The sequence below is a fragment of the Numenius arquata genome, chromosome 4, assembly GCF_964106895.1.
Source record: "Numenius arquata chromosome 4, bNumArq3.hap1.1, whole genome shotgun sequence".
Taxonomy (NCBI): Eukaryota; Metazoa; Chordata; class Aves; order Charadriiformes; family Scolopacidae; genus Numenius; species Numenius arquata.
Window position 1 is genome coordinate 15,436,962 of NC_133579.1, and position 25,409 is coordinate 15,462,370.

General features: G+C 41.0%; 1 protein-coding gene across 1 annotated transcript in view; it reads left to right on the forward strand.

Moving 5' to 3' along the window:
* Positions 1-1,112: 1,112 nt before the first annotated feature.
* The window catches only part of LOC141463916 (ras-related protein Rab-10-like), a 33,317-nt gene continuing 9,020 nt past the window's right edge, over positions 1,113-25,409 (forward strand). The window contains exons 1-5 of the mRNA XM_074146603.1: positions 1,113-1,330; positions 7,302-7,362; positions 8,404-8,542; positions 17,894-17,983; positions 24,853-24,954. Of these exons, the coding sequence (XP_074002704.1) occupies positions 1,168-1,330; positions 7,302-7,362; positions 8,404-8,542; positions 17,894-17,983; positions 24,853-24,954 (555 nt within the window). The 5' untranslated portion in view covers positions 1,113-1,167. The remainder of the gene's footprint in view (positions 1,331-7,301; positions 7,363-8,403; positions 8,543-17,893; positions 17,984-24,852; positions 24,955-25,409) is intronic.

The window sequence follows — 25,409 nt, forward strand, 5'->3', positions numbered from 1 at the left end:
GACTTTCTTACATCTACTGCTCTGTGATACATGAACTGATCCAGGAGTTGCTTGAAGGGCTGGAGATGAAAATGTCAAAAACTGTGAGGAGTCATCGCAGACCTTGACAGTCACAAATACTTGCAAGTGTCTATTAGCACTTCGGAGTATCCCACTTTAGGAGTATCCCACTCCTAAATCTCTGACACCAGACGAGTTCAGTGTGCAAGCTGGCAAGCGGCCAACGGCCTTGTTAACTTGGGCAATGTGGGATTCTGGTAAAAACATCCAGACATACATGCAGCAAGTCTACACTGCAGACACACTTTTTTTTGGTTTTTGTACACCACAGGTCTCTTTGACTGTCAGGCAACAGCAAACCAAAAGTGAAAAAGAGGAAATTCTTAAAACCTATTTATTTCCTCTGTCGCTGTCTTTAACTGCTAGGAAGTAACAAGAAACCAGACTGTTTATTTCTGTACTTCACAGGGGAAGCGTTACAGTGGGTTGTGAAAGTTCCCTCTTTCCTCCCCCTGGTGATGAAACTTCATTTAAAAAAAAAAAAAAAGTGTATCTTTGCATAATTTCATGGCCCTAATTCAGAGCAGTGGCTGAAGCTCACAGAGCTGTAGGAGGTCACAGCTCAGCCCGGCGATGGACGCTGTGCACAAGCGGCTGTCACCTGAAGGGGCTGTCAGTCAGTCACCCAAAGGCAGCCGGTGGCACCTAAGGGAGAGGGAAGGCGAACTCCCGAGCGGGCGGGCCAGCACGGCCGGGCCGCGTTAGCACAGCAGACCCGCCCGGGGTGGCAGCTCTGGCCACAGCAGGGCCTTACGGCACGGCCTTACCTCACGCCAACCCTTTCGGTCTCAGTTTCTATGTTTTTAGCGCTCGTAGGGATTAAATAATTTAGGGCTTGACCTTGCTTTATTCTTCGAAACCGCTTTAAAATAGCCGACTCACGCACCGGCGCCCGGCCCCACCAGCGCGCCGGGGCAGCATCCGGGGCTCCCCACGGCCCGCCCCACCTGTGTGGGGCGGCGGGGCCTCGCAGGCGCCGGCGGAGATGGTGCCCGGCCCCGGCGCCGCCGGCCCCCACCACACACACCGGGGGCGGTGCCCGCTCCCTCGCAGCGGGGCGGCCCGCGGCCCTGCGGCCCCCGCCCCGGCCGGCACTCGGAGCCCGCCATGGCGGGGCTGGGGCAGGGCGGTGAGGGGAAACGGCCGCTGCTGGTGAAAATCGTGATGGCCGGGGAGACCTGCGTGGGGAAGACCTCCATCGTGCGGAGGTACACGGAACCCGGCTCGCCGCCCGCCGGGGCTCCCACCTCCTCCTACCTGGCCACCATCGGTGAGTGACCGCGGGCGGCCCCCGCCGGCCTGCCGCCCCTCATCGCCCGCCTCCCGTAACCCCCGGTGGGTGCCCAGCCGCCCGCCGCCAAGCGGGGCCCGGCGGTGTGGGCAGGGCACGGCCGCCCTCGCCGCACGCCCCGAGGGACCGGGCTGCGTCCCGCTGGGCGCCCGCCCGGCTCCCCCTCCTCGTCCTCCCCTGCCCGGTCGCGCCTGAGGGCCCGGTCGCCGGTGCCCGTTTCAGGCACGGCCCTCCCGGCGGCACTGGCGGCTCGGCAGCGCCTGGCTTGGAGATGTCCGGTCCCCTTCCGTGTCTCCAGCCGCGTCTGGCAACTTAAACCTTCGCAGAGCTTTGCCAGGGTGTCAGGAAACGTGTTGCCCTGGCTCCACAACCTCTCTGTGCCGGCTGTAGTTGCGCTGTCCCTGCGGTTTGTCATTCGGAACCTACCCTTCTTTTAAACTCGGGAAGACAACCTGTTTCTTACTGCCCACGACTCCAGACAGGGCCCTGTGGCTCTCTAGCTGTGTGGGTGCAGAGAACACGGTGGTTGCCTCAAAGAGTTGTCAGGCATCAGCAAGGTGCCCAGCTCCTCCATCTTCCGTGCTAGACAGGGATTTAACCTTGTGCTTATAATTTTAACGGCATAAGGTCAAGATACCGCAGGTAGCCGCATCCGTGATTATTAAAGCAGAGCCGTTGCTGTGATGGAAATAATTAGCCCCGATGGACCAAGGCGGTTTTGTGCTGCAGCGCCATGCTGCCTTCCCCGGCACCTCTGCAGGTGGTGGGGGTGATGGGGAGCTCCCCACCGCCATGGTACCCCAGCCCCATGGCACCCTGGAGGATGGCAGGTTGACCGTCCACGTGCTGAAAACTGGGTTATTAGCATGAGAACATGTAATGCGAGTGGGGGGGTTTGATTTGCCGTGGAGACTTTTTTTTTTTTTTTCCCACAGTTTCGGATTGGGAAATTTTCATTTTTAAAAGTTTGCGTGTGTGTAAGAATTTTTATTTTTTTTTTTCATTTTCTGTGCTCTTGAAGGTAAAGTATGCCCAAGAAATTTTGTGTTGCTGCATTTGGAATATGTGTGGCTCTTTTATACATTTTTCACTGCGGGAGGAGTTGGCTTAACTGAATAAATAACAGGTAGTAGCTGTGGTCCAGGGAATACTTAATGTACGTGAGATCAGTTGACCTGCCCACATGGGAGTGGCTGAACTTAAACCACTTTTTATTTTCTTGCCCATTCTTGCAAAACAGCTTCTGAAACCAACACGAACAGAAAGGGATAAGCGCAATTAGCGGTAAAATAATGAAATTGATCCTTGTAACAGGAAACTTGTTACCAGGCCTAGCAAGAAGTCCCAAAGAATGGCCATGAAAATAAACATCAGCTCTGTTGATGCATTTTATATTGGAACGTAGATTCCTAACCGTGAGGTTATTATTTTGATACACAATTTCTTTTAATGCATTACATTTCAGAGTCAACAACTCTAGTGTGGTGATGATATTAAGAATATATTTTCCAATTTATGGGTCAAAATAGTTTAAGGAATAGTTAAGAGTTTAGTGACAGTTAGGGATTAGTTTTATTACTGTTCCTGAAACCTGTTCTTGAGAGATTTAAAAACTTTTTAAACAAATGCTTAGCTGAAATGTAAATGAATCATCCAAATGTGGTATTTGTTACTTGAATGTGATTTTAAAGTTATTTCTAAAATACCATCTTCCATTTAATTCCATGTTAGGAGGTGTATTAGAGCTTAGACTTTTAAAACAAGTGGGATTGTAAGTGAGGGCTTCCGAAAGAGTAATGTTGGAAGTTTCTTTTTCATGAAGACAGCTACAACTGAGAACACAAGCTAAAGGAAGAAGACAATGCAATGGTTTTTCTGTTCATGATGTCTTCTTCCTCTTTGTTGGCACCATCAAAACAAATAACTGTTTTCATCCAGATGCCTGTTTCATACACGCTGAGTCAAATGATCCCTGTCTGTCGTGCAGCCTATTGAATGATTAGCTGATGATAATGGATTTTTCACCCTACCTGTCCAGCTGGAACTGTGATTCGAGTAGAGGGAAGATTATCGCGGCTGTGCAGTCTTTTAGCCAGCCGAGTTTCCTGACAAAATCATATGCCACCACCTTCCTCAGTGGCAAAGGGTCATAGGCACAGAAGTTAAAAGATAGTTTAAAGTCTCATTTCTGTGTCATCATGAATCACAGGTTTGTGTTACTAGGAAAAATTCTAGTGTTATTGTAGGGGGAAAGACAAAACCCAAACATTTCGTAGTAGACTCCAGTAGTAGCGAACTTTTCTAAAATTATGTATTTTATGGAGAAAAAAAAAAAAGCATCCACAATAAATTTTCATTGAAAGCTTTTTATGCAGCACTTAAACACTCAAGGCTGGGTGCCCTTCCTCCTCTTCAATTACGCAGTTTGGGTAAATTATAAGCAGTTACAATTTTCTAATTAAACTTATATGCATCATAAGGCAGATGCATTGTATTATGAATAGACTACAAAGAATAAATTTCTTTTGTTTAAACAATGGCATTCCGTATAAAGCCATAGAGAAAGTTTATGAGCAAAAGAACCCCATGTAGACAAATGAACAGGATTGTGATCTCACAGGCTGTGAGGTTGTTATTTTGCTGTGTTACAGTGGCTGTGGTCCCACAGCACATGTTTTCTGCGAGACACGTTTCTGTAGATGTGTGAGTCCTCCCAAATCTGTCGTAGTTGAAAGTGGTGCAGCTCCCACTCTCTCTGGGTGAAGTTGCAAATTCAAGTGATTTACGCATTTTTTTCTAATGCACAATGAAGAAGAGAACCGGCTCTAAGGCCTGTGTAGATTCTCCGATACTCACTTTAGAAGGAAACAGTTAATCAACAAAAATGAACCATATTGAAGATAAACATGTCCTGTGTTAACAACACTAGTAGTAATCCGCATCTTAATTTTTTTTTATGTTTTTTTAAAGGCAGGACTTTTTGTCACTCTTAACTTTCCTAACAAACCATCTTACCCTGAACTTTCTTACCCAAACAGTAGTTATCACTACTTGAGAACCCTCAGATACCACTCCACTTCAGATATTCCTTGATGTGTTACAGGAAAAGAGTCTGATGCAAGTAATGCACCAACAGGTAGTAAGGGTTAAGTGTGGGTACGAGTAACATGGTAGAAATTGAACCCACAACATCTCAGTGGGCACTTGCCCAGCTTGGGCACAGGAGTTGATACCAACTGCTTCCCTGCATGCAGAGTTGAAGATGCTGTGTGACAGTCAGTGGGCTCGGTAGAACCTGCACCTGGGCACGTACTGCCCTCTGTCTCTGCTGCCACGGGTGCATCCGTGCAACCTGCTAAACTGCTCAAACTTGCATTTCCTCTGCATAGACTTTTTTTTTTTTTTTTTTGAGCCTTTTATATCAGGGACTTGCCAGCTGTATTGGGGTGAAAAGTGTGTTGTCGTTTTTTAGGCCAGCTGCAAAAGACGTCTCTGAAGAGGACGTTTGCAGATGACCAAAGACTGTTTTATAGATACTGAGGGAAGAGAAGGGTAATTCACAGCTGAATTCCCCTGTGACTGACTATTTTGATGCTTTTTAGACCTAATTGTCCTTAAGGTGCCTCAGTCCTAATACGGACATATTTATTATTTGTAACATAAGGAAAAGAAATTAATCTCATGGCTATAAAGCTTGGAAATAACAACTAGAATTTGAACTTGTACCCAGCATACCCTTTCTAGGTTTTATTTGACAGCTTAAAAGAAGTAAGTACAAGCTGTTGCATTCAAATAACGTTTATCTCAAGAGCGGTAATCAATGATCGCTTTGTTATGTTGATCATGTTGTATAATACATGGGCCTAAAAGCATCTGAAATCTGTGAGCTGTCTTTGGCATTGTATTTCTCATTTTTCTTTTCTGCCTTTCCAATTTGCTAAGTTTGCTCGAAATTTCATATAAAGACATGAACAATTCATGCATGCAGAACATATTGACTTCTGGTTTTCACTAACATTCATTGACCTTTTAGGTCAATAAATTTTGAAGTTGACTTAAGAAGTCAATAAGCCTTATTTTAATTTAGATTAAGTTTTAGTCTGATTCAGCACTCTGCTTCCCTGTTTATAAGTAAGTAAAAAAGAAAGCTTATAGCAACTTATTATTAAAATGTATGTCAACTAAGAACTGTTTCCTATAGGTCTGGGAATCCCTGGCTGGATTATAATTTTTTGCCGTATTCCCCGAGCACCATTTGAAAGTGTCATTCCAGCCTCCCAGTGCGTACTCTGTCCCTCTCAGTTGCTCTAACATCAATTGTAGAAAGTGATACAGGTAATTAAACAAAACCATGTGAATTTCGGAGCAAATGTTTTCCATCATGTTGGAATTTCACCTTACATGAGCAAATCTGACTTAAATTACATTTCCATCTGACATTATTAATTCCATCAAGGAAGCTTTCTGTAATATTAATTACAGATACCAATTATATTATTTCATCTTTCCTTTTCATTGGAGCTTCAATAAAAATTCATCAAGTGAGGGACATGATTATCATAAGAATTTTAAAAATCCACCTAAACTCTTTTACCACATACACACAAAAATGTTAATAGCGTTGAAATCACGCATGTGAGAGTGTACTTGTCAAAGTTTTGTGCACAATACATCCATCAGTAAAAAGGAAAGGTATATTTCCTCTACTGCATTTTTGGTTTACTGCCATGGATGCTTTCCTTTGATAAAGTAATTTGGCAGACAGGTTCTTACAGACATCGGTGCAAACGTATTAACTTCACATTTTTGTGCTTTTTCAATCTGTTTAGTTCTTTCAAATGATATTACTACTAGTGAAAAGGCACTCTGAAGTCATATTAAGTAGCCATATTTTGACCTTAGGGGATTTTGATCATGCAGTATGGCCAGCTATCGCAATGTCACCTTAATTTCACTTAACATCATTGACAAAAATAGCATTATTGTTTTTCAGTAGGAAAAAAAAATGAGCAGAGAAATTATCAAACAGTATTTCAAATTTCAGCAATAGAGTAATTGGAAAAAAACATGGTTAACTGTGAGGAAATGCGTCACTCTAAGATAGTAGCTGATAGCTGGCAAAATCTAATATTAAGATTGGAGCTTCAACAGCCCATAAATCCAGGTATCATCTACCACATTTGGACTACTAACTTGATAGTATAATAAAGGAAAATGCTATAAATTTTAAGGATAGTATCTTTGAGGAAAGATCTGCAGTGTATGTAGAGACAACGTTCTGCACTGTTTTCAACTGCTGATGCTTGATTTTAGCATTTGCACTTTGGATCTAGGATACACAGCGATTAAGGCTGTAGAGACAATCCTCTTCATTTTGAATGAAATCCAGTTTGTCTTTGCATTTAGCTAGTACAGCTAATTCCTGTTCACGTAACCCTAGATTTTATTTTTTTTAGGCACTTGGAAGTAAGGACAGAAAAATGCTGTTGCGCTTTGTAAGCATTTCTACCTCCCCATTCATAGCTGCCACGCTGTTGTGATGAAACTGGAAACAACTGAAATCACCAATATATTTGCCAAGTATTATTGTGCACAGGCCATGAAACTGCTGTCATGTTGCTGTCATGTCACTTGCCTATTCATGGAAATACCTACATGTAGTTTCAGAGTATCTGCACCTTTGCTTTGACCTGCCCTTCCATTGCTTTGTATTGGCATTGCTTTGTATTGTATTTGTGTAACATATTGGCACATAGTTGTTTTCACCATTGAATAATTTCCTTTTACAACTTCCATTTTGAATGTCTATGGTTGGCTAGTTATTCTTTGTTTGATATAGTTCCTTTTCACTTTCTGTTCAAAATTGCATGATAACTAAAGCTAAGAAACACTATTCAAAGTGAATCCCTCTTATTATGAGAAATGGTACAGATTTTCTTCTTTTTTCTAGGCATTGATTTTAAAGTAAAGCCAGTAACATTTAATGATACAAGAGTGAAACTTCAAATATGGTAAGTTTTAATTTATATCACAAATGAGAGCCAACTAAATTACATTACAGCATGAAAAATCTCATCTGCTTTTCCTAAAGTGCAGTTGTTCCTCCTAGGTCATTTTAAAATTTGAATTTAGCCTAGGGGAGTGTATTTTTTGCAGCTGCTAATGTAGGGTTGCTGCTAGGTTGCTTTAACAATAAAACTTGCAACATACAAACAAGATCATACAAACAGATCTATAGGAACATTGAGGGAAGTGACAAAGCAAGAAAATCTTACATTTCATTACCCATCAAATGCATGTTCGAAAGGGTCACTAAGAGAAAGCTAGTCAGGAACCTGCACTCTATATTTTGTTTTTGAAGTTTTCTAAAGGCTACGTACGGCTACTGACAGCCATCTTTCCAGGTGTCAAATACTGAAGATTATCTATATTTACCAGTGTTTAACTTCTCAAGGAGTATCTCTGTATATGAATTATCTGGCCACTATTAGATCTCCAGTTATTCCATCTCAGGTTTTAAAATAAAAGTCTCGGAGGCTTGCTTACAGCTTTCTTAAGGCATAATTATGTGTAGGAATCTCTGCAGCCCTGTATTTTACGGCTTTTCACCAAAACTTACCTTCCATCTAAACCAGTTTACTGTCTGTGTAGCAGTTTACAAAGGGCTTGTCAGAATATGGGATGTCATCTGACTCCTGCCGTGCTTGTACTCCAGATTTTTTTTATCACCTGAGTTGTACTGATCTTAATGATTATGTATAAAAAGAAGCAGTGGTGGGCTTGAAGTTACACTCGGGCTTCAACCACTGGCTTAGCTTCCCTAGTAGGGCTGTATTATGCAGAATAAATATCTGATGTATTTCTTTCACTGCTGTATCTGGCACCCAGATTTCCTCTCATCCTTATCTCTTCTTCTTCCTTTCAAGTTAGGCTACACCATTCAGGCTTTGGACAATACTCCTTGAAAGAAAGTGACTTTTCTAGGAGGTTCTGCAGTTTGATCATGTTGGTTTTGTTTGCCTGTGTGTGTGATTTCTTACAATTTCTTTCAGGGATACTGCTGGCCAGGAACGATTCCATACACTAAGCACTAGCTATTTTCGTGGCGCACAAGGCTTTGTTCTTGTATATGACATCACAAATCTGGACAGTTTTCAAAGTATAACAAGCTGGATGAAAGACATACATGAGGTAAATATATCTAACAGTGGTTGATCTCTTAATAGAGGTAGTTAATGAGTTACTGGAGTTAATTTTTTAAATGACTGCATGAAATTTATTCTTGTTCCTTGAGCTGTATGTTTCTAACCAGAATTTCTTACATTTAACTCAGCACATAGCATGAGAGTAGGATTACTGTTAGTCTGAAACTGGAATACAGTGTAGATTATCAAGGCCAAGCCCATAAGGATGGAGGAGTGTTTTCTGAAGTACTTTTAAAATGTAGTTTCCAATCTGGTTTTGCACATGCTGAGTTACGGTGCTTTACCCACTGATGTGGCTATGCACAAGCCAATCTCCACAAGCTTATCCCAGGATTTTAATTGGCTTCCATGTCAAAATTCCATATCACAGCCAGTTATTTCCCTTTCCTAATTTCATTGCTTTAGTGTAGTTACCTCATCCCAAGAATCAAAAGAAGCGTATAGAATTAAACATCCTCTTTGTCCTTGCTGGATGTTCCCTTTGAGAGGATGGTTTCAAGAGGCAGGAACTGGGGGGAGGAAAAGGAGAATCCCTTTTTGGTGGCAACCAGCTGTTTGGTTAGCTCAGCTGCTTGTGGTAGTGCAGCCAGAAACACGTGCTTTCATGTGACATAGGAAGTGATTCAACAGCACACGGCTGCCAGACAGGGAGCGTGTTCCCACCTCCCTTCCTGCTTCTGATGTTGGCTCCCACTGTGCTGCTTCTGGAGCTTGTCAGAGCCCTCTGGGGTTCACTCTGACTTTCTAACATGGTAGAAAACTAACGCAGCAAAACCAGTTGGATGGTTTTCTCTGTTGGTGAGTTTAAGACGTTCATAGAAAGGTCTGGTGGTTATTGGAATTGGCACAAAGTAAACAGCTAAGACTATGAAGGCCAGGAGAAGAACATGTGGGAACAGTGTGAGATAGGAACCAGGTAGAGAAGAGTGGGCAAGCCCATAGACATCAGATCATTCAGCTGCCTGTAACCCTGTTCCCTGACTCTTTATTGCTAGGTCTCTCTTGGTGCATTCTCTGTTAGGTAGAGGCAGGTCAGATTTAGAATAGACTAGTTCAGTTATAAAGGGCCTACAAAGATCATCTAGTCCAGCTGCCTGACCAATTCGGGGCTGACCAAAAATTAAGTCATGTTATTAAGGGCATTGTCCAAATGCCCCTTAAACACTGACAGGCTTGAGGCATCTCTAGGAAGTCTTTTCCAATGTTTGACCACCCTCTTGGTAAAGAAATACTTCCTGAGGTCCGGTCTAAACCTGCCCTGACACAGTTTTGAACCATTCCCATGTGTCCTATCATTGGATACCACAGGGAAGAGATCAGCACCTCCCTCTCCACTTCCCCTCCTCAGGAAGCTGTAGAGAGCAATGAGGTTGCCCTAAGCAGTAGCATGGAGGTTTGTAGTTAGAATGCCTATATAAGTTAGTATGTTTGTGTAAGAATCCAAGCAAATTTGTGCTCTTTGTTGATTAAAGTCAAGTAAACGTTCAGGCAGTTTTTGTGATACGCTGTGAATTGGTAGGAATACAACATGTTGGATGGGAGAGTTCATCTTGGAAAAGCGGGCTCAAAATAAGACCTTCAAACACGTCCTTTTCTCTCTTCACAGCTTCAGTGTGTGGATGAATTAGTGAACTACACATGGTCATATGTCCAGTAACACATACATAGGATATCTTACACTCTTGGTAAAACATTACATGTACATTACCTCAGTATTAAGAACATTGCTATGATGACCTAGTATGTCATTATCCTTGACCTTCGAGCCTTCTTAAAAATCTTGGTGGCAACAGAGCCTAACTTCAGGAATGTGTTACAAAGGCGATTTGATGATACAATATTCTTACTGGCTTGTCTGCACACACTTCAAACTAACACACGTCTTTTATTTCGTGTTCATTAAGAAAAGTGTGTGCCCTTCTGTTAGGCAGACCAACAAAAGTCACAGCTAGAGATGCCACTGGTTGTACAGGTTGATGATCAGCTAAGATTTAAGTCAGCACACAATATGATAGTAGGTTTACTGTTAGCTGAAGCTGAAAATGTAGATTATCCATATATATCAATTTATATATCTGTATATGCATAGACCTATCTCTCTGTGTGGATATATTTATTTATAAAATACTCCTCTCTCTTCACACTGCCTCCAAAGGGATCATTTTGTCCTGTCACCTTAAATTAGATCAACAGGATGGTTGACTCAGTGGCCTACAATTCACAACCATAAATGCAAAGGAAGTATCGGGACTGTATGGCTGGGGTTGAGGGAAGGATGGGACTCGTTGCCACCACGTGGGCTTAGATCTGCTGAAGTCACTCAGGAAATCACACCTGCACAAGCCTGCTTTCTGTTCCTGACACTTACAAACTTTTGGGTAAACATACTGAAGCTATTAGGATTTAGATTGTTTAGTCTTAACCCCTGAAGGTACTTTGTTAGTTTAAAATGTAAAAAAAAAATGGAAAAATACTCAATTTAAAACAATTTCTGGGCATGTAAATTGCGTGATTTATTGTACCAATCTCAAAACTAGCAATTAGCGAGTATTGTAATAGAGCTAGATAATAATAAAAAATTTAATTTGGTCCTAGTGGGATATCAATTTCTGAAGTGTCTTGGTGAAAATATATGGGACCATTCATTGCAAAAGAAGTGTTTTTAAGCAGCAACTGTTAAAACACAGGGCATTTCATGAAAATTAATTACTTTCTGGAGGTTGGTGACATTCCCTGCATTTGCTTCAGTCTGTGAATGCAAACCAGTATTTAATTCCCCACAAATGCCCAGTACCAAAGTGACTGTTAATGTAGTACTCTTTAAAATATGCAAGCATAGAAAAATTAAATAAAATTTTAAAAGGGAAAGAGCTCCAGGTTTCATTAAACACCAGACTAATAAGTAATGTAAAGGTTGTACCTAAAGCAAGTGGGATTTTTGAGATAATTCTGTTATTACATTGTACTCTCATTTTTTAATTCTTTGTACATAGAGATTGTAAACAAAGTTTTTGAAAAATCTGTTCAGTGTGCTAACCTGTTCTTACAATAGTTGAAAATAACAATCTAAGCAATTTAGCATTCCTAAAAACTCCATTGATTTTATAAAAACTGGCCAGTCAGGGCTATTACAATCAGATTACCAGTAATGTTCTCATTGTATTTCAATTATTTTAAGTGTGGAATACAGCAACTTTCCTATTAAAAATAAATTAATTGTTCAAGGAAGTTCAAGACACGAATATGCTGCCATATCTGTCTTGGTGTAAAATTTATATTCAGAACTAGAGGTAACTTAAGTAACGTGACTGTACTTAAAAAGCTTGCTAGAAAAATATACTCACAGATTAATATCTTGGGACATTATTGGCACTTCCAATACAGGTATGTCAGATTTGTAGTGCCCTCATTAGGAACGTGATAATTGCAGGAAAATTACTTTAGAACCTGAAACCATTCTTTATTTGTAGGACTGCAGGTCATGTCCAATTTATTGAGGTGTTCCTCTTGTCTGCTGACACGGCTTTTAGTTACTGTGTGCAGCTGTTCTGAAAGGCTGATTCTGTTTGGCCTTTAACACTTAAATGCAGGTAATGGTGTGCCAAATCCATTTGCAGAAAACAAAGGTTTTTACAGGATTTTTTGAATAAGATTCCAACTAACATATTGGCAAAAAGATCCTCACAATAGAGTGGTCAAATGCTTAAACAGGTGCCCAGAGAGGATCTGGAGATACTTAAAACCTGATACTTAAGCAACCTGACCTGACTTTGAAGTAGGCCTGTCTTCAAGCAGGGGGTTAGACCGGATGACTTCCAGAAGTCCTTGCCAACCTAATCCACTCCATGATTCACACAGGGCATTTGGGTCTCCAAAAACTTTTGACGTAGATGGTCATAAGTCCTAGTTTTTTTGTAAATGCACTGAATTGACTTTCATTGTGCTAGTCTCCTGGTATAGCCATGAAGGTGACATTACCAGTTCCTAACAATTATCTCCATGCTGGAAATTCTCTGCGAGCACAGAATTTTCTGCATGGGGAAGATAAATTCATTTTCCCATGTAGTAGCAAGTCTTGGTGATGTAATTTAGTGTTTTCAGAATACATTAGCTTTCTGTTTGTACTACCTGAAGACAGGTAGTCACCCCTCAACCAGGACATGAAGTGTATGAGTGTGTTGGGTTACTGCCATTTTTGCATTGTGCCCTTCTCCAGTTCTGTTCATTTGATGCATCTGAGAGTTGGGATACTAGACTGTCTTTAAGTGTTTCGGCATCACACTTAAATAAAAGCAGCACAGCAAACTGCTTTACAAATGTTAATTAGTTTAACTTCAAACTCTTCGGAGTTTTTCTTCCTCAGATGGGAAGGCCTGATGTCAAAGGGAGCGAATTATTCCAATTCATAGATGAGTTTGTTGTTACGGCTCTGATTAGAACTGAAAGTTCTTGTTCTTGTCACTTTACTAAATTGGTTTATCTCTAATCCCAGGTTGGTTTCAGGATAAATTCATTTATATCTAGTCATGTCTGACAAATTCTATCATTTCTTTATTTCCACTGAAGTCCTGGAAACTGGGCATTTGTAACTGAGGTCGTAAGGTGGCACTTAGGAAAATATATGGAAAGAGACACATATAGGAATCATAATATGAGCACTGCCCATGTGATGCTGTCAAAGAGACTGAGAGCAATGTATTCCTAACAAATTACTCTTCGTTAATACAAAGGGTAAGTTTCTAGTGTCATTGTCCAGTGAATAGGAAGAAGAAACTTCCCAGCTTTATGGCCTTCCCCAGCTCTGCCTTCATCTTGCTCAGTGACCGTGGGTATCCTCTTCAGATCTGAAAAATTATATTAATGCTACATTTCTTCCTCAAATATAAACTATTTAAGTATTACCATAGTGTATTTATCAGATATGGGTTCTCAATTTCACTGTTTGGACCCACAAACAGACTTCCAACTGCAATCAATGAGTATCAAAATCACGTAGCCCTGCACAGCTACACCCTGGAAATGTGGTGGAGGGACAAGGTGGTGATTCTGTAAGATTTGTCACTGGATATATAACAACAACAACATAAGCTTTATACAGCAAGGGGTCTGGATGAGCTGGTAATCATGGTCAGTTTGCTGCAGGGGAGGCTGAGGCCAGCCATTCACAGCAGGGTCTGTGCTCACTGTTTAAAAAGTGAAGGGACAGTGTCTTCCAGTAACTTGTAAGTACAAATGTGTAGTTCTTTTTCAATAAAGGTGTCTCTGCTACTTTTGATACACACATGAATTCACAGCGCTTCTGTGAAATAGTTTTGAGGCAGAATGAGAACAACTGCAGAAAAAAAAGACCTAATGTTTGAAAAAAACCCCAACAAATTACATACAAACTGGATGAGCGAGATATTTTCCCTTTGGCGTTTTTGATTTCTCTTAATATTCAAGCAGTGAGTTGGGTTTTTACCTGGTTGGGTGCACAGGCTGGGTGAAAGTTGAGCAGTACAGTAATTAGTGAAGGGCATCGATGGATGGCTCCTATCAGAGGAGGCTACTGAAGGACACTATACTATGGTGCGAGAGTCCAGTGTTCCTAGTCCGGTCCGTGGCACCTCTGCCTTTGAGGCTCTGGTGCTGCTCCCTCCTGTGGCCACTGGTCACAACAGCCTGGCTCCCACCACCGCTGAATCCAGCTGCAGGGGAATCTAGTGGGGGAAAAGCCCTTTTTGCCAAAACCTGATGACTCCAAGCTCTGCCAAATGCTTCAAAAATTTGGTCAGTCTCAATACATCTCTTGGCTCCAATTTTTTTGAAAGAAATGTAGTGCTTATATTTCCTTTTTGGATGTTTAAAAAAAAAAAAAAGGCTAGGGTTTCTCCAAGTTGAGATTATTTTTAAGTTTCAGTAAAATGTGAACTTTGAAATGTTAAAACCAGAAGAAAAACTGAAGATAGTGAACCAAAAATCTGGATGTATTTTTGAGATACCAAAGAAAAACAATTTTTTTTTTTTACTTCTCAAAAAACCCTTTTCTTTTTGGCTTGATGAAATAGATGAAATTTTTAATAGTATTTTTCCATGACATGGGAAAAAATGTTGTCTGACTCTATTAGCTTAGTCAGTGCAGACTTGCATAAATAGCATCTTAACAACTGTGAAAGAACCATCCTCTTTTTAGCTGTGGATTTTGCATTTGTAAAGCTTATTCCTGAGCTATAAATAAAAGAGGATGAAAATATACAGTGAGCTTTTGGAAGCACTGAAGAGCCGTATTTTTGGCCAATTCAAATCACTGTACCTCTGCAGTTTTTATGCCAACTGAGCACATGGTCAAAGTTCTGCTTAGTCATATTGACTTAATTTTTTAAGACTTCATCTACGTAATCAGTTTTCAGAATTTAAAATGGACATAGTTTTGGATTATAGTCTTTATTATAAAAGCAAGAAACTCCAAGATAGCATCTCTAGAAAAGGAGTATATTCAGTGCTTTGGTGGAGGATCCAGTCAAAGTGAAAATACATTATAACATTATACTGCTGTAGAAATTATAGTTATTAGCTGAAATAAATACTTAGTGATTAGTAATACTGATAAATACTTCCTGAAGAGCTTGGACCTCTACCCTCCTTTAAATTTTGTTATTTGAAGATGTTTACAAAGAACATTCCTACTGCAAAAATTTGTGCTGTTTGTACAGAAATAAAATCAAAACATTAATTTCATGGTTTTGTACCTACAGTATACAAGTATTTCTCTTTGACCTTTTACTTCAGAGTAAAGTCAAATGTCACTTACAAAATCTTCAGCTACAAATGGTGGTCTTCAAAATAAAAAGTTGCTTATGTGATGAGGTGAAGTTGTCTATTTACCCTATTTTAGGGACTGACGTATGTGATTTTATGTAGGAGAGCCGTTGACCTTAATGAGTAAAGTTCCAATGCATTCTGAAACAGCCAACATTTGTGTCTGTTAGTCCAGGTTTGACTGATTCATTATTTTAGGCCTGTACTTTGTACTCTTACGTTGAGTTTACTTAATTTTAATTCTACGTTAGCTTGAACATCAGCTGTGGGTAAAATGAGATTAGCTGTCTCAAAAATGAGAGTGGATTTAAAAAAACCAAAAGATCATAGAATCATATCATAGAGTGGTTAGAGTTGGAAGAGACCTTAAAGATCATCTAATTCCAACCCCCCTACCACGGGTAAGGACACCTTCCACTAGACCAGCTCAAAGCTCTGTCCAGCCTGGCCTTGAACATTTCCAGGGATGGGGCATCCACAGCTTCTCTGGGCAACCTGTTCCAGTGCCTCACCACCTTCATAGTGAAAAATTTCTTCCTAATATCTAATCTAAATCTCCCCACTTTCAGTTTAAAACCATTGCCCCTCATCCTACTGCTAGACTCCCTAATAAAAAGTCCCTCTTCATCTCTCATGTAGGCCCCTTTTAGGTACTGGAACACCATTATAAAGACTCCTTGGAGCCTTCTCTTCCCCAGGACAAACAGCCCCAACTCTCTCAGCCTGTCCTCTTAGGAGAGGTGCTCCAGCCCTCTGATCATCTTCATGGCCCTCCTCTGGACCTGCTCCAGCAGGTCCATGTTCTTCATATTTTGGGGGCCCCAACACAGTACTCCAGTTGGGGTCTCATCAGAGCAGAGTAGAGGGGCAGAATCCCCTCCCTGGACGTGCTGGCCACGCTTCTTTTGATGCAGCACAGGATGTGGTTGGCTTTCTGGGCTGCCAGTGCACATTGCCAGGTCACATTGAGCTTCTCATCCACCAACACCCCCAAGTCCTTCTCCTCAAGGCTGCTCTCAATCCATTCTCTGCCCAACCTGTATTTGTGCCTGGGATTGCCGTGACCCAGGTGCAGGACCTTGCACTTGGCTTGGTTGAACTTCATGAGGTTTGCACCACCTCTCAAGCCTGTACAGGTCCCTCTATGGCATCCCTTCCCTCAAGCTGTGTGGACCGCACCACACAGCTTGGTGTCGTCAGCAAACTTGCTGAGAGTGCGCTCTATCCTACTGTCCATGTCTCCAACAAAGATGTTGGACAGCACTAGTCCCAGTACTGGCCCCTGAGGAACACCACTCGTCACTGGAACATAATGTTCCTTAACAATTGTGCCTACTGCTGTACCCTTCAGATGAGACAACTTAGTTGTGAAAGTGCAAATACACTAAAAATAATGATTCTCTCATCCTTTAACAAATAGAGGTTTTTCTTTGCATTTCTCTGAAGGGAGGGACGTATGTCTACGTGCATGTGTACGAGCTCTGGGGAAGAGGATTGTGCCTGATTTTGTCTTCTGGCAGAAAGACTTTGACAGAGATCAGAGATTTCATCAGCATCCTTGTAGAGAAATCTGCAGCCTGAGACCAGGCTTTTTTGAGTCATCAGAGAAGCTGTGTGAGCATTTGCTTTCAGAACATAAGCCACGGGATCAGACCATGTTAGCTTTAATTGTCTCTAGATTGAGCCCCTTAACTTCCTCCATTTAAGCACCAAAAGTGGTTTTAAATATTATGATTTTCACAACAAATGTCAGTTTTCAAATTCCACATGCTGTTGCAGAACTGTTCCCTTTCCTTGTCATTATTCCAGTCATGTACAGTTACAGTGGCTTATCTTAAAATAACACTGGTGTAAAACACCCAGCGCATTTCACAGTCATCATGAACGTTGCTGGGTTAGTGGAACGAAGGATGGAGACAAGGTCAAAAAGCTAGATTCTTCTTCCTTTTGAAATCAATGAGGTTTTTAAATTTTACTTCATTAAAAATCTATTGCCTTCTCCAGAGTGTCTTGGAATAATCAAACTTTTATGTTGAGTTTGAACACTTTGAATGTAATTTTACTGTCTGTGTGCGAAAGTGAAGCACAGAGAGGTGCTTTTTCAGATGCAGCAAATTCCTTCCTTTTGACCTGTGAATGCTGGATGTAGACCTGACTCGTGCTAATCCATGAACCCATTACTGTAGGGAAGGCAGTGTCTGTGAATTCAGGACATTTCCAGTCACTTTAAAGCCTCAAGATGGAGCATTCATCAGAAGATGGTGCCCATGCATCATATACTTTATACCTTATGAAAGGGGTTGGAAATTATGCCCTGCCCTTGTAAGTGGCTTTTTTCTGCTCTTTGCAATCTTGCTGTTTTCCTCCAAATCCCAGTAACTGATGGAAAGTATTTCCACATATGAAAAGGTCAGGACAGAATTTAGCCTTTACTTTCAAGGAAATAAAGTGTTGAAAGTTAGTGTGTGCTAAAGGTGAAGGGCTTTTGTTGTTTGCTTTTTTTCTTACTTGACACTTATTAATGCTGGTTCTCTTTTAGAAAGCAGGTGATGAAGTGGACGTAGTACTGCTGGGCAACAAGTGCGATAAGGAGTCAGAACGTGTAGTTCCAAAACAGAAAGGAGAAAAGGTATCATTTGAACTTTCTTTGGATTGTCCTCAGTATCTTATCTGACTGTGAGCTCCTGCACTGAAAATGATAAAAAACTCCAAATATTCTATTAGGAATTGCTCCAGAGGAACAGTTGTGGAGTTCTGGAGTGTTGGGGGCTTTTTTAACATATGAGCAGAAGTACATTAAGTAACTCCTAGATGATCTCTTTAGAATACTGATTTTTATTTTAAAAGTCAAAATGTACTTTAAAAGTCTAGGCGTTATGATAGAAATCTTATCTTTGGAATTAAATTTAAAAATATTGTAGAGTCTGAATTTCCGCTCTTTAAATGTGTAATACTGAAATACAACACATAATACATTCTGCATATTTTTTCTGGTACCACCCATCAATGATTTTTTTGCTACAACCTGACTATGAAGAACTATTCTGGCAGCCTGTGCACAGAGATCTATATCGTCTATCAATTGCCCTAAATAATACTGGACAGATAGATTTAGGGAACATCCAGCTCCTCTAGATCTAACTGTCTATGTGTCGTACAGCTGGAACTACAGTGTGGTTTATACCTGCTGACCGTGTGTAGGGGAAGAACTGGTGGGAAGTCAGGGGTTCTGTTTTAAAGGTGATGGCAAGTTACTCTCACTGAGGAGCAATGAGGAAATCCAGAAGCCATGCTATGGCAGAAGAAATTGTGATAATGACTTAAATGTTTCCGGAGAGCTTGTCCTCTATACCAGTAAATGTTGCAACTGCAAACTGTATGCATCTCTTGTCTGGAAGTTGGAACGAGCCTTTCTAGTATGCCTTCAGATGTGGTGAGTCAGGCAGGATGTCTTGTGTTTGAAGAAAAGAACACTGATAATTTCTTGCCAATTGTATAATCCCAGATTAGGGAACTTTAAAAAATAGCATCACTTTTTGAACAGCATTACAAATAGAAACTTTTGAAAGTTCATTATTCTTGTATGCAAGACACTTTCAGTGTTAGTTAGTATATCTGTGTACAAGGAATAAGGTTGCTGAAAAGTACATGTATACTCTCACTCAAAGAATGCACTGTTAAAAATGTAAAGAGTCGCTGGATGCATGTGCACAAGAGGGCAGTAGTAGGGTTTTGCATATGGTATTAACTGTGACATTTTCTGACTTCAGTGCACTTAACCATGCAATCACAATTTCTCTTGATGTAGTATTTTTTTCAGAAACAAATCATTACTTCCTCAGCAATGAGTCTGCTTTCTAGATTTCTCCTGTGTTTTGAGGCCAGGCAACTCTTCAGTTATACTAGTTCTTCTTTTAATGTGATTCTCAAATGCTGAAGAATCTGCCTGAGCCGGCTGGAGAAAGATTCCATTAGCAGAGAGAGCGCTAATATTGTCCTCTCACTCCAAAGAAGAAAATACCCTTAGTAAGAGGGGAAAATAGTTTGATACTAACTCTGCCACATAATAATTTGTACTTACATATTTCATATTACCCCGTGAGTATGAGCTGTATGTGTTGTTCTGTTCAGAGTCTTGCAGAGAAGACCCCTATGTTCCCTGGGAATCTTACGATGTATGTTGGCATTTCTGTAACAATCTGGCATAAGCGAGTGGCCATCATATGCCACTATATGGACTCAGAAATTGATATATTTAATTTTAACACTACAAAGTATTTTCTTGTATTAGTAGCTTTTTATTCATTTTGAGAAAAGTTTGAACTCAACCTTCTTGGGCTCCTCCATTCTTCCCCACCCACCTCCCCCACCTCAATAACGTTATTTTTTTCTCTGAAAAATAAATAAAAATATTGAAGGTTATATGACTTGGCAGAATGTGGCCGGTTTTCTCCTGTCAATTCTTTCTAACAGAAAGAGCCAAGTAAAATAGTCTTCATATTTTTTTGCTTTTGCTGGCTTCCTGTGCCTGACTTCAAAGCTGATTTTACAGGTACAATACAAATGAAAAAAAAAAAAAATTCTGCACAGTTCTAGGAATATATCAGACACATATCTATGATTCAACAGTAAGAAATAATAGCAGCACTTTTCTAGGAAATAGTATATTTTGAGTTAAAAGAAATGGACAATTGCAATTAAATTTCACCTTGGAAGAGATATTGGCATTACTTATTTTGTTATTGTAAATAAGATATGAGTTTATTTCACTCAAGCTCTCCATACTGTTCTCAAGGATAGTGTAACGTTTCCCAGTAGCATCATTCCTATAGGTTTGAAAATGTATTTTGGTATTTCATTTATGGGTCTATTCAAGATGCTCCTAAAGGCAAAAAAAAGTAATTCTTTGAATGTGCCTTTCCAGTTTCTTTATGAAAGGGAGTAGTCAAAGCTGTGTTCATACTTTCAGCTGCTTTTACACTGGACTGTTGGTTTTTTTCCATCTAGCTACATTTTTAGAGTACTTGCTTGCCACAATACTTATCAGTATGCAAGGTGAATTGGAATAATATTTACATTAATCCTCTTTGACCAATATTGTCCACAGAGAAAACGGGGGTGCAATGATAGCTGTAGTAGGCAATGTAGTAACGTGATATGGAGAAGGCTGAAGTACTCAAGGTTTTAAAATTTTATTTTATTTTTCTTTTGCATTGGTCTTCACTGATGGAGCTTGTTCCCAGATATGTGCATGTACTGTTATGGTTTGGGAGGGCACAGGTCAGCCAGCAGTGAGAAAGCATTGGATTAGAAACTGCTTAGGAAAGTTGGATGCATCCATAACCATGATGAAGTTCACCCAATTGTGCTGAAAGAGCGGATCAATGTGACTGGGGCCACTGTCAGTCAACTCTGAAAAATCATGGTGGTTGGGAGAGATCTCCATTGACTAGAAAGAGGCCAGCATGACACCTGTCTTTAAAAAAGGCAAAGACTACAGTTTGGGGAACTGTAGTCAGTCAGCCTTGCTTCAGTCAGTGGAAGGATCATAGGATCATAGAATCACAGAATCGTAGAATGGTTTGGGTTGGAAGGAACCTTAAAGATCATCTGGTTCCAACCCCCTGCCATGGACAGAGACACCTCCCACTAGACCAGGTTGCTCAAAGCCCCATCCAGCCTGGCCTTGAACACTTCCAGGGATGGGGCATCCACAACTTCCCTGGGCAACCTGTTCCAGTGCCTCACCACCCTCACAGTAAAGAGTTTCTTCCTAATATCTAGTCTAAATCTACCACCTTTCAGTTTAAAACTGTTACCCCTTGTCCTATCGCTACACTCCACCCCAAAGGATCATGGAGCATGTTGTAATCAGATCCTTTTCCAAGGACATAAAGGACACAAAGATAATCTGGAATAATCAACTGAGTCAAATTGTGCTTTACCACCCAGGTCACCTTCTATGATGCCAGGAAAATGACTGTGTGGACAAGGGAATAGTGGTAGTTGTGATATATCTTGAATTTAATAAGGCTTTTGTTACCCTCTCCCATGACATCCTCACTTGGAAACTAGGAAATGCGGGCTGGACAAGTGGACCATTAGGTTGACTGAAAATTGGCTGTACTGCCAGAAGCAAAGGGTAGTGGTTGAAGGCCGTGTGTCTGATTGGTAGCTAGTAATAAGCAGAGTGCATCAGGGGTATGTAGTGGGGCTCACATTGTTCAACATCTTCATCAGTGATCTGGCTGAGATTTGCATGTGACAGAAGTTAAGGGATGTGACTGGCACACCAAATGGGAGAACACCAATTCTGTGGGACCTTGATAAACTTGAAAACTGGGCCAACAGAAACATCATGAAATTCAGTAAAAACTGCAGAGATTTACACCTGGGATGGAGTAATCTCAGGCATTAGTCACTGCCCTGCTGCAAAGGGTTACAATGAACACCAGCTTGGATGTGTCAACAGTGTTCCCTCGTTGCTTAAAATCATGTAGGGCTACATTAGAAGGATAATGGATGGTAGGTCTGGGGAGATTATTACCCCCCTTACTTAATGCTAGCAAGGCCCCATGGAATATTGTGTCCATCTTTGGCTCCCCCATTTCAAGAAGGATATTGAGAAACTGCAGAGGATCCAGCAGACAACTGCAAAGGTGACTGGGATCTAGTACCAGTAATCCATAAGGAGAACTGAGGGAGCTGGTTAAAGAAGAGGCTAAGGAGCACTTATTGGTCGACAGCAATTGAAGTATAATTAGAGGACAACATATTCAACATGTTCAACATGTTCAACATATTCATCAATGACCTGGACGAGGGGACAGAGTGTAGCCTCAGCAAGTTTGCTGATGATACCAAGCTGGGAGGTCTGGCCGACACTCCAGAGGGCTGTGCTGCCATCCAGCGTGACCTGGGCAGACTGGAGAGCTGGGCAGAGAAGAACCTAATGAGGTTCAACAAGGGCAAGTGTAGGGTCCTGCACATGGGGAGGAAGAACCCCAGGCACCAATATAAGTTAGGGATGGATCTTCTGGAAAGCACTACTGAGGAGAAGGATCTGGGAGTCCTGGTGGATAGCAAACTTTCCGTGAGCCAGCAATGTGCCCTTGTTGCCAAGAGGGCCAATGGAATCCTGGGCTGCATAGGGAAGAGTATGGCCAGTAGGACAAGGGAGGTCATTCTCCCCCTCTACTCTGCACTGGTGAGGCCACAACTGGAATACTGCGTCCAGTTCTGGGCTCCCCAGTTCAAGAGAGACAGGGAACTACTGGAGAGAGTCCAACGTAGGGCAACTAAGATGATTAAGGGATTGGAGCACCTCCCTTAGGAGGAAAGGCTCGAAGAGCTGGGGCTCTTTAGCCTGGAGAAGAGAAGGCTGAGGGGAGACCTTATCTATGTTTACAAGTACCTAAAGGGTGGGTTGAAGGATGATGGAGCGGGACTCTTTTCAGTGGTTTCCAGCGATAAGACAAGGGGCAACGGGCACAGGCTGGAACATAGGAAGTTCTATTCAAATATGAGGAAGAACTTCTTTACAGTGAGGGTGACAGAGCCCTGGAACAGGCTGCCCAGGGAGGTCATGGAGTCCCCTTCTCTGGAGATTTTCAAGACCCGCCTTGATGCAGTCCTGAGTAATGTGCTCTAGGCAATCCTGCTTTAGCAGGGCAGTTGGACTAGATGATCTCTAGAGGTCCCTTCCAACTCTGACAATTCCGTGATTCCGTGAATGACAGAAATGGACTGTTCTCAGTAGAGGCAGACAATAAAGCGAGGGGCAGCAGACACAAGTCCTGGCTTGGGAGGTTCAGGTTGGAGATAAGGAGAACCATTTGCACTAGAAGGGTGTTGGAGGAGGGTCTCATAAAGATTATAGAATCTCCATTGTTGGTAGATTTCAAGATTCAGGTAGGCAAAGCCATGGCTGACCCCACATCGTATGGGCAGTAGTCCCATTTCAAGTGTAGTTATATTTCCAAATTATTTCTGTGATTCCATGGTTAAAATGGTTTGTGTTCATCAGAGTTTGCACATAGGTAGCCTCTAGGAATCTGTTACACGACAAGAAAGAAAAAAAGGAATATTTAATAGTAGCTTCTGTGTACTTTATAAGATGCAAACCAGTCTTCTCCACTTTATTAGCCCAGTATTTTTTATTGCCTGTATTTTTCTTTATGAGCCATTACACATCATTACTTTACATTGACACTTGCCAATAATCAATGATCTTAACTTTCCGTAACAATTTGCCGCAATACCCAAAACAGTTCATAGCAGTCAGCTGGAGTTTTAGAATCCCTTATGAAACGATCTGTCTGAAGAAACAGTCCGGATCTCATCTTTATTTTCAAAATTACATTTTTAATAGCATTTTGGAAAATAAACCATTCTGCTTACTTTTTTTTTCCTTTAATATTATATTTTGACTACAACTTTGAAGTCCAATAATTGTACCTTCGTGCCTGATTTTGGAATTTTTGTAAAGCATTGATTTGTTACTTCTAGGGCTCATTGAAATCAAACATAACTTCCAACATTAAACTTAGTATCCTGATGGAGACCCTTCCAGAGAAATCACTGAGTGGTCAGTAATTACAGGGTTTTTTATACATTATAAGCAGTAGGGTATTTTCTTTGCCTGGGATTGTCTTCTCCAGATGTGTACCAAGAAAGGATCCATGGCAAAGGGAACAAATAGGCTCTCCCACTATGTTTTTCTGTCAGACATTATTCCTACCTTGGCCCTCTGTCCTGGGACGCAACAATGCAAGTGTTTTCCTCCATGTATTCAACTGTATAAATTAGAAAATGTTTAAGACCTTAAAAAGCTATGAATTTTATTGGTTTCTTTTTTCCTCATGCCAACATATCTTAAAGCTATCTGTAAGGGAAGTACACTGGAAATGAGAGAACATGAGTAAATTAAATAAAATCAACCAGTGTAAAGTCTATGTTGCCCTTTTCTTCGAAGTATTTTCTCTCTTCTCCTCTTAGCATAATATATTTTTGCATACATATGTGTTCTTTGCTTGCCTATTATCTCTGCGCTTCTCCCTCTCTGTTAAAAAGGAGCATCTCTTTTTATATTTCATCACGCCTCTTTTTCTAGAGTATTTGTTACATTTTTATCTATACTTTTCTCCAGGCACTCCGTTAGTTTCCTCTAAATAATTACCTAGGAGACAGTTCATTTTCCAAATAAATCAAAACATTGAGGACAGACCCAGTGGAGTTTATTCTTCTTGCTTATAAGTAAAGATAGGTTTAAAAGCTGTTTCGAAAATGTAAAAATTTAAGAAGAATGTTTTAAGAGTTACTTGAAATTTATAAACTGAGGATAAATATAGAGTGCTTTACTGAGCTGACATTTACTTAATCAGTGTTTATATAGCATGTTAGAAGCTGTCAGAGCACCTCCATATCTCCTGCTATTAGTATTAGGAAGTGTTTTTTTCCTAAAGCCTGTTCATCCCATTGCCTACATTTGTTTTTCAGCTTGCTTGGGAACACGGAATACCCTTTTTTGAAACCAGTGCTAAAGATAATGTGAACATTGAGGATGCGTTCTCAATCTTGACTAAGGAAATACTGGAGAAGGTAGGCTCCTTTTCTGAGTAGAGAGAAAATGGGAGATTTTTTTTCATGAATTGGCTAAACAGGGTTATAAATACAGTAGAAGTTTAGCAAAGCACAGCCAGTGCTGGTTTTGCATTGTGGAGTTAATATTTTAGGGGCATCCTGTAACTGTAGACATACAGAGGAGGAACGTGGAGAAGAATTGTGGGAGAAGAGAACAACAGAAGAGGGGAGCAGGTAAAATGTAGTTCAGAGAGAAGGTGGAAATTCAGGAAAACTGCATTTGTGTCTTTCCTGCCCATGCTTTTCTTCAAGGGAGAGGTTAACAGCTATAAAGTAGTTCCATTTCTGTGCCAGAAAGATTCGTTTTTTATGTAGGTTTCTGCAGAATATGCGCACTGCGAAGACACTGCGTGCTGATGGAATGAGAGGATCTTTTATGTTCAGCAATCAAATGTTTTATACAAAGTTCATAG